We start from the raw sequence: 10,049 nt of genomic DNA, 5'->3' as shown, positions 1-10,049 counted from the left end.
TTATTGTATTCATATTTTTGTAAAATAACACTAACATTATTAAATAATAAAATTTAATTTATAAAATTTAAATTTTAAAATTAATCTTTTAAATTAAATTATTTCACATAAAATTTTATATATTTGATGTTTACCATATTTGTATCAGGCAGTACATATTATTACTACTTGATTAAAATAATTATTTTATATAAATAAATGATGTGACAAATTATATGAATAAAATATATGAAACATGGTGTACATAAAATTTATATAAATATAAATATATATATATATATATTTATATGTTTTTATCAATCTTAATACTCACGTAATGGTTCGTGTCTACGAATACGAATAAATATCTTTCCCAAAGACCCCCCCTCCCAATACGAGTCATTCCCTCTGTCTCCAATCGCAGCCCGCAGGAACTCCGGACGCAGAGAGATTCACAGACTCACATCACCGCCGATCACACCTCGTCTTGGTTTATGAGGTAACTCTCTATTTCTCTATCCCTGACTTGGCATCTGATTTGTTTCTTGGTTTCTTCGCAGATCTGATTTTCTAGGTATAACACGCGAACTTTAAACCGTATTTTCTAGCCAATGCTTTTTCCTTTTTCCCTGCCGATCTAATAAATCTATGCGATTTTTTGATTTGTTAAGTTCTTCATATTTTTGTTGATGATGTTCTTGGTGAGTTTGCTTGCTTTGGGTTCTTGTTGAATTATTCGGTCTTGTAGGTTTTTCAATTTTCTGTCGAATTATTCGATCTTATAGGTTTTTAGTGTTTGCTATGGAGAACAATTTTACAAGGATTTTCTTTTTTTTATTATTTTCCATAACAAAGGAAAAATGGAAGAAATTTTTGTTTGCTTTTTATCGGGTTTTCCCTTCCGATCCATATTTTGACAAAAGAAATAATCTTGGACGTAATTTATTATTGAAAACTCAGGGGGCTTCTTTTCTGTATGGGGTATATTGCTTTCCAAGATATGCAGGGGTTGGGGTGGGGGGAATTTTGTAACAACTTAAGGAAAGCCCAATCAATGTATGAGCTGTACTCTAAAATTACCAGTCAATGCTATAATTGTAGACCTATGGAATTATTATAATTTTTTTTTTATAAGTACCTATGGAATTATTATGAAGGGTGAGAACTTCTCCCTAAGCAATTGGAGATCTATCCACCACCTCTCATGCTCGATTAAGGGAATTATAATCCCTATCTTTTAAATCCTTGATATCCTCGTCAGCCATTCCATCATAGGTGATGATACTCAAGTTCCACAGTTCTAGTTTATTTGATTGGCTCCAATACCATTTATAAAAATCCAAGGAAATCCCAAACCACACTTGAGCCTTTACTTCAAAAGACTAGTCAATGTAATGATTTGAGCCCCTTGGAATCATTATATAGTGTAAGAACCTCCTCCTCCCAAACAATTTGGGATTCCATTCACCATCTTTAATACTCAATTCAGGTACTACATTTTTTTCCTTTTGGATGCTTTGTTTTCCGGGAAATAATTTTTCTTGATGCCTTTATCTGATTTCTATTGTGATTGGTTTGGAATGCTTTATCTGGAAAAAGCCTGCTTGTGCTACATAAATTATGATCTATTTATTATATTTTGTGAAAGCCATTATTTTTTTTGTCTTAATGTTATAGCTCAAAATTACTGATTGAGTCTTTTGGTTTCAATTCTGTAGCTCGAAGGAGAAGCCCACTCTTGGGTAAGATGTTTCTCTGTTTATACTTTACATGAGCTGATTTGTTCACTGGATTTTGGGAATTTAGATAAATTTAATTGATGAAATATAGTGTTCCATGTTTTTCTTTCAGTAATTGTTGATGAAAACAATAAGAAAGAGAGAAAATATTTCAAATCTTGATTTTATGCTGTCTTGGGTTGCCAAAAGAAAAAATGGGATGGAGGAATACCCCATGCCAAATTTTTACACTAGTCTCAATCATATGGGGATCTAAATTTACTCATAAAACAAATTATTGGGATGTACGTTTCTTTGGTCCTATGGTCTTTTGGTTAATTTTTAAAATTTGGTCTGTTTCTTGCATAGATTGTGTTGAATGATCCATTGTTATATAGCTACGCTGAAGTTATCAGATGCTACTTTGATGCTTCATTGCATGTATTTTGTTATTCTTTTACAACTTCTTTGTTGTGATTCTGTTTTGGTTTTTCTTTTACTTAAAGAAAATGATTGAACTTGGCATCTGGGTTGTGAAAACCTACTTGTGAACATTGTATCCAGTGCTTAGTATATTCTTTTGTGCTATAAGGGTTAGGTGTGATTGGGAAAGGCCTCCAATTGTTTCATTCATAAAGATTACTGATAAAAAAATGTTTCATTTATAAAGACTATTGTGTTTTTGTTTGGGGTGCACCACGCACTCATATTTAACCTTAATTTTATTTGATTGTGTTGAAGCTTATTATAAAAATAAAATTTCCCATTGAGAAGGTACCAATAATCCCATTGTATTTTTATTTTGGGAATAAGTGATATCTGATCTTGTTTTTCTAGGATACATTTGTAAATTTTGTATTTACATCTGTATCTTGCCTCGTATAACATCATTACTAGCAGTATTACTTCTACCACTGCTGTTGCTGCTCCTACGAGTTTTTACTTCCAACCTTGTTCTTATTTGTTTATATTGATCCACATGTGCAGTGGTACGCGGATTAAGACCCGCAAACGGAACATCGCAGCGCCGCTGGACCCTGCAGCGTTTTCGGATGCAGTGGTCCAGATTTATTTGGATAATGCTGGTGATTTGGTAATTGTTACTTTTGCAATTGTATCTTATCAACTGTGAATGTGCACGTCTGTTCTGTGCCCTCATCCATTGTTTTATGTACCTAACCTTATCTGCTACCTGCAGGAACTTGTCGCTAAGAGTATTGAATCTTCAGAGCTTAACTTCTCAAGATACGGTGACACCTTTTTTGAGGCATGCTTCTTGCCCTTTAGATATATATATATATTATCTCCTTTATTAAAAAAAAAAAAAAAGCAAAAAATAATCCTTTTATCAGTTTCACTGGATGCTTATTATTATACCTAAAGAATGGTGATCCTGAGCTTTGATTCTAGTTAACATTTGATGCGGAAAATACATCCACAGCATCCATGTAGTAGGTGGTTTTTGGCATGATGCTTCAATTATAGTGGATGATTCCTCAAATGCTAAAGTTTACATTTATGATACTTCAATGATAGATGATTATTGTTCAACTACTAAATTTCTCATCTGGATTAGGAGGGCAGTCATAAAAAAGAACCTGGTTCTTTTTGTGTATCAATATGTTTTTACGTACTATATTACCCATCAAAAAATCTTTTTTACCTATTAAATGAATCTTTACACCTGATTTTATCATTTCATATGGGATAAAAGTGTGTCTTAGGTGATAGTAAGTTTAACACACCTTTTATCTATTTCTTCAAGGAAAAAAATATATAGCGTTTGGTGTTTTCCTTTTTACATATGGTTGGCTGCCAGTTTAAGTTATATTTATTTACTTGTTCATTTTTAATAGTTTGTATCACTTGATTATTTTTCACTTCTTAACAATTAAGTGTCAAAATAATCCAACTTGTTGGGAACTGCAGGTTGTTTTCATAGGGGGGCGCACACAACCTGGAACTACCAAACCTGATGAGGGGGAGCGTCATCCTTACTCTATAATAGATTCTGAGCCTAAACGTGAAGCCATCTTACCTTCTGTTATCTACATACAGAAAATTTTAAGGCGGAAGCCATTTCTCATAAAAAATCTCGAAAATGTCATGCGAAGATTTCTGCAGTCCTTGGAGCTTTTCGAGGAAAATGAGAGGAAGAAGCTGGCAATTTTCACGGCACTTGCTTTCTCTCAGAAGCTATCAGGTCTTCCTCCGGAGACTGTGTTCCAGCCACTGCTCAAGGATAACCTTGTGGCAAAAGGGCTAGTTCTTTCTTTTATAACTGACTTCTTTAAGGAATACCTGATTGATAACAACCTCGATGATTTGATATCCATACTGAAGAGGGGTAAGGTCGAAGACAATCTTCTGGACTTTTTGCCATCTGCAAAACGATCTCCTGAGGGCTTCTCAGAGCATTTCACGTGAGTTTTTGCCATTTTCTTGTGGAAATGTTGTTACATATGGTTTTTAAGATACTGTTCCCTCTCTCTAACTCCAGACCCACCATTATATTGTTTCTTGCACGGATCTCCCCAGCATGAGTGATGCTTTCTGTCCTCTGATATACAAAGTAGATGTTTTAGTTGCTAGAGGGAATATTTCTTTTATTTATTTCTTTGAGTTGGTATCACTTCAGTCCTCCTTATTTTTTTCTGCCTTCCCCTTTTTCAGCACTCTTGTTGCCTGCTTAAAACGTAATTTGGAAATAATCTGTCTGTTATTGCCGACATTTCAGCAAAGAAGGGCTGGTAGCTTTGGTTGAATACAATGATAAGAAAATATTTGAAGTGAAGCTTAAGGACATGAAATCTACTTTAACAACCCAGTTAACAGAGAAGGCGGATATATCTGAAGTCATCGAAACAGCAAAGCAGCGTGTTAAAGATGCTAAATTGCCAGACACTGATATTGTGAGGATTCTGTGGGATGTCATAATGGATGCCGTTCAGTGGTCTGGAAAGAACCAGCAACAAAATGCTAATGCAGCTCTACGCCAGGTATATTCATTTATTATAGTAATTGACTAGTTTTGTGTGTTTTCCTTAACAGTTAATATAAACTGACTTACATGTGTTGAATAAATAAATGTAGAGTGTGATTGGCAGGGAGGATGGGAAAGGGTTGAATGAAAATGCAAGATCGATTGTGTCACACCTGCAAACCTAGCATTTCCTTTTAAATCTAGAATTTTAATTTTTAGAAAGTTTCTTTTTGATATAGGTGTCAACTGATTCATTGTGAATTGTTTGTTAATTTTAGCAAATTGGTAAAACTACTTTGTGATGGTAAAATAGTTAGTTTATGAATGGATTAAGGGCTGCTTAAAGAAGGTATAAAGCAAATAGTTCTTTGGTGGATAAAACCAGATCCATATAGGAGAGAGAACGGGTGGTTGAGATAGATTTGAGTCACAAGTGTGATTCTTAGCTGTTAGGAGTCTTAGAGTCCTACTTCTTAAAAAGTTTTGAGTAATTAAATATCAGTTTTCATGCAACCATTTCCTCTCAGGTTTTCAGCTTTATGAAAGGGACACTAGGGCCTCAAAAACCAAATATAAGTACTGTCAATAGTCTAGATAGCTTTGGCAGCAGCTCCCTCCATGGGTTCCATAATAAAAGAAAAATAAATAAACAAGTATGTTTTTTCCAAACACCTTATAAAGTCTCTATGTGATACCTCTTACTGAGTGAGTATTGGAAGGTGGTGAATGGCATCCCACATTGCTTTGGAGGGAGAAAATCTTGCTTTTATCATTATTCGAAGGAACTCTAAGGCCTGGTTTGGATGGTGAGTTGAGATGGTTTGAGAATAGTAGTGAGATATTTGAGTTGAGATGAGATGAGTTAGAAATGCTTTGAGTTAAAATGTTTTATGGGGTTTTGGGAAAGGAGAGAGAAAAATTTGATTAAAAATATTATAAAGTTAAAATATTGTTATAATATAATTTTTATAATTAGGTAATGATTAGATGAAAAGTTGAATATTTGAAACTGAAAAGTATATGTGTTTGTGATGTTTGGATATTAAGATGAGACGGGATGAGATGAAATGAGATGGGATAGGATGAGGTGGAAGCATCTCTCTATCCAAACTAGGCCTGATTGTAACATTGACCAATCTTTTTGGAGTTTGGACCTATTTGTGGTTTGAGACTTCCTTGGGTTGTTATAGATGGTGTTAGAGCTAATCCCAACTAGAAGTGTTGGTCTAAGACATGCCAACTATGGTGGACTGGCTTGACCGTTACAAACTTAAGGGGGGAGATTGTGATACCCCGTATTGAGTGAGTATAGGAAGGTGGTGAATGGGATCCCACATTTGTGATACCTCTTATGATAAGGATAATGGTAGGTGATGTATGGGATCCCGCATTGCTTGGGAATGAGAAGTTCTTGCTCTTTATAAGGTTTCAATGGTGCTCCAATTGTATCATTGACTAGTCATTTTGGAGTATAGGCTATGTAGTTTGAGCCTTCCATTGGGGCGTTTCAACATTACTTCGGTCGAAGAAGTTCTTGCTCTCTATAATTATTCCAAAAGGCTCCTCATGGGTGCAAATAATCGTTTGGGGCCCTACCCCATGGTGAAAAGCCAGCAATTTAACTAGTTCTGTGTAGGAAAACTTCCGAGGGGGTGTTGCACGGGATTGGGGTTTACTTTGCATGGGTGGGTCCGAAAAGCCTTGCCTTAGAGAGGTTCGCTGACATAAAGGCTCCAATTGTAACATTGTCTACTCTTTTTGGATGATGGGTCCAGATGTGGCTTTGGCTTTCTTTGGGTTGTTACACACTGCTAGATCTATTGCTCCTATAACAATCAATTTTCTTCAAGCTTTCACCCCAAAGTCAAGGCCGAGGTTCACAGAAGGTGCTGTCAGCCTTCTCTTCTCAAATCCCAGGCTAAAAAAAAAAGAAAAAATGATTGGAACTCACTTTCGCAATTGTTGCACCATTGTGACAAGAAAATCCATTTACTTTTCCACAGTTTTTCTTTCTAAACTTCCTTAGATTTTGTGAAAAATCAATGGCCATGTTTGGTTTGCTGATTTTGTGAAAATTGTGCATTTTTGAGAAATATTGTTTATTGGGTTTTGTTAAGGGAGAGGAAATCTTGAATGAAAAGTTTGTTGGAAATATGTTTTGTGTTGGGGTTTGTGAAAGTGGATGATAGAGTTGAAAAAGTTTGAATATAATTTTTTAAGAGTAGTTTTTGTTTTGATTTTTGTATAAAGTTGTTTGGTTTTTTTGTATGTGTAATGATTGGATGAAAAGTTGAAATAGGGTATTTTTTTAAATTTGAAGTTGTTTTGTTTGATTTTGGATTTTTTTTTTTTTTTAAACATTTGGAGAAATTTTGTAAGAATTGGCATGCCAAACACGGGCAATGGTTTTTTCTGTCTTCTCTTGTTTTTTTCTTCTGCTTTGATTACATTGTACCTCATGCCCGTGCTCTCATATTAGGTTTTGGTTTATTGATCACAGTAAATCTCACAGTTCAAAAGAGGGAAAGAGAAGAGGATCAATCAAACCTTTTTCCTAAAGTTGATTCTGCAAGTCACATCATATTACATCAGTGATTTACATTTTATACAAATTTAGCTGTCATTTGTTATATCATTTAAATGCATAACCATCTTGAGAGTGGTAGTTTCTGCTAATGCAGATAGATACCACTAATTGCATCTGCAGTAAAATTGGATTGTATGGATATTGTGAAAGCTAACTGAATGAAGGTTTTTCAAGAAGCCTTTTGAGAGTGCTTGTATGTGTACTGTAAAAAACTAGATTTTTAAGTTTCTAATCTCCTTTGAGGAAAAAGATGGCTTTAAATAGATGGTGGAGGTGTCTTTTGTGATACAGGTGAAAACATGGGCAAAACTATTGAATACTTTCTGCATAAATGGGAAACTTGAGCTGGAACTCCTATACAAAGTTCAGATGCAATGCTATGAGGATACTAAGCTCATGAAGCTGTTCCCTGAGATTGTGAGGTCTCTCTATGACCAGGATGTGCTTGCAGAAGACACCATTCTGCACTGGTTCCGTAAAGGATCAAACCCAAAGGGCAGGTATGCAAGTTATTTAATTTCCACTGTCAGGATATTTGAAATGCGGGACATTGAGTTTTTTTCTAGTTAATAGTAGTTTGCCGGAGATTGGCTCCCATTATGTCAACTCAAGATATATTTTTATTGTGGTGCCATTGAGGTTTCTTCTTCCCATTGTACAGGATATGGACTCTGAGATAACATTATGTAGGCAGAATTTGGTATAATGGGTCATTTCTTATACGCCATGAAAACACCTTTTTTGTTGGGACAATGTGAATAAAATTCCGTTGGGTGTTTGATGTGCATTCCTTTTTCATTTTTCTTGTAACTAACTTCGTGTTGGAAAATGCAACAGACAAACATTTGTGAAGGCCCTGGAACCCTTTGTGAATTGGCTGGAGGAGGCCGAAGAAGAGGAATAGGTGAAGCCACTGATGTCAGTTGCAAATGCGGGTTCTTTTATCCTCCCATCTAATTTCTATCCACTCTCTGTGATATGAACTCATAAATTTCCGAATTATGTTTTTTTTATTTTTTTATATGTCATTGTACTTTGGTGTGCTGGTTGAAGATATGATAAACCCTTATGGTTTACTACTCTTTAATAATTAATTACACTTGGTTGTCACTCGTCATAGTCCTTGCCTGGACTTTACTTGATGGGGCATGTCTATGTAATAACAGTGTATGCTTTACCATGTTAAGGGAGATTCTCAAATGTTATGCCTATATTATTAGCCAAGATTGTCCATAATTAGGGAAAATTATGTGACAATTTAGTTTCTCCATCAGTGTTGGTTTAAACGTGTTTAAGCACAAAAAACTTTCCATATGGATGCTAAGGCTAAGTTTGGATACATAATAAGGTTTATCTCATTTCATCATTATAATTTTTTTAATTTGTAAGTATTTATTTTAAGCATTCAATTTTTAGGAACTTTTTTATTGAACAAGTCTCCCAAAAAATTGAAGAAAATACATACAAAATGAAAAATTAAAAAGAATAAACTGAAAATATAATAAAAAAACTAAATTAAAAAATAGAAGAATTTAAAAAAGAATAATAGAGGAAAACTTCTATTATTAAGTCGTGTATAAAGTATATTTATTAAAGTATTTATGTCATAATTTAATTTAGAAGATAAATTTTAGATTTTGAATTTTATAAATTAAATTTTTCTTAAAATTTATCGTTTGAGTGATGTACGGTGTGTTTTGTCCTAAGAATAGACTAATTTATAATAAGGTCTCCTTTCCCTTGTGGGGAGAAGATTCTCCATGTTGTTGTGGGCCTGTGGCTGCCACTTGTAGCTTATGGGCCACCTTTGCATCAAGGAATCTTTTCTCTTGGCCTATAAAGAGCGGGTTACCGTCCGATACTAATAATTTTTAACGAGCGTAAATCTCAAAGACTTGTATGTGAGAACTGGTACATATACAAAGAGATTACATAAAATAAACTCATTAACTAATATAATTTTATGAAATTCGTTAGATCTACTTTACAATAAAAGTAACTTTACAATTTGACAGACTACATCAAACTATATTAGATTTACTTTTGTGTAATCCTTTTGTGACTAAAGTATGTTCCTTTAGTCAAACACCTCAAGTTTTTTCCTTTTATGCTAATATGTCCTTTTGGCGGAATTGGTAGGTATTTTCGCCTCCTTAGCAATTCTAGTGGCATTTTTTTGCATGTTCACTTCCATGATTTCTCTTTCTACGATCCTAGTTAAATTTCTTAGTTGCAAGGTGCATACCCTCTCTTTATGCTATGGGTTCAATACCTCTTCGAATTACATTCTCTTCCCGTTTTTGTGAAGAACTACTCTACCATCGTCCCTTGTACTAAGTTGATGAATTCTCCCAACCTCGCCTCATGCATATTGTTTGGTTAATATCTCTCTAGAAACTCTTGCTTAAACAATAACTAGGGATGGATCTCATTTCCATCAATTGTTCCAATTGTTTCTGTTTTGTTAACCACCAACATTTTGCACCTCCCATCAGTTTGTAAATTGTGAAATGCAAATTTTATTAATTTTTTCATACATTTAAGTAACATAAACAATTTTTTGATATTCTAGATCAAGTTTTCAGCCATGATCAGTTGTTCGTAGAGGATGAGTGGGGTAGTGGTATAGATGGTGAATTAGGGTTTCCTTTACTAGAATTTAGAATCTAGTTGTTGTCTCCTATATATGTTGTTTCCTTGCCTCGAGTTCGAAGCTATTAGATTCTACAACTATTGCTTGTAACTAGAATCAAAGAGTAAATCTTAGCTATGAAATTAGACA

The 10,049-nt window shown here is 34.3% G+C and overlaps 1 protein-coding gene across 1 annotated transcript; it reads left to right on the top strand.

The window, feature by feature from the left end:
- Nucleotides 1-316: 316 nt before the first annotated feature.
- On the top strand, nucleotides 317-8,478 carry LOC122317833 (basic leucine zipper and W2 domain-containing protein 2-like). Its single transcript, XM_043134871.1, has 8 exons — nucleotides 317-478; nucleotides 1,698-1,721; nucleotides 2,685-2,790; nucleotides 2,896-2,964; nucleotides 3,627-4,120; nucleotides 4,435-4,696; nucleotides 7,559-7,767; nucleotides 8,105-8,478. The coding sequence occupies exons 1-8, from the start codon at nucleotides 474-476 to the stop codon at nucleotides 8,169-8,171; spliced, it is 1,236 nt and encodes a 411-aa protein (XP_042990805.1). The 5' UTR covers nucleotides 317-473; the 3' UTR covers nucleotides 8,172-8,478.
- Nucleotides 8,479-10,049: the final 1,571 nt, after the last annotated feature.

The sequence above is a fragment of the Carya illinoinensis genome, chromosome 8 (assembly GCF_018687715.1).
Source record: "Carya illinoinensis cultivar Pawnee chromosome 8, C.illinoinensisPawnee_v1, whole genome shotgun sequence".
In the NCBI taxonomy this organism is placed as follows: Eukaryota; Viridiplantae; Streptophyta; class Magnoliopsida; order Fagales; family Juglandaceae; genus Carya; species Carya illinoinensis.
Note: the sequence above shows the minus strand (reverse complement) of the source record. Positions and strands in the feature narration are given on the sequence as shown.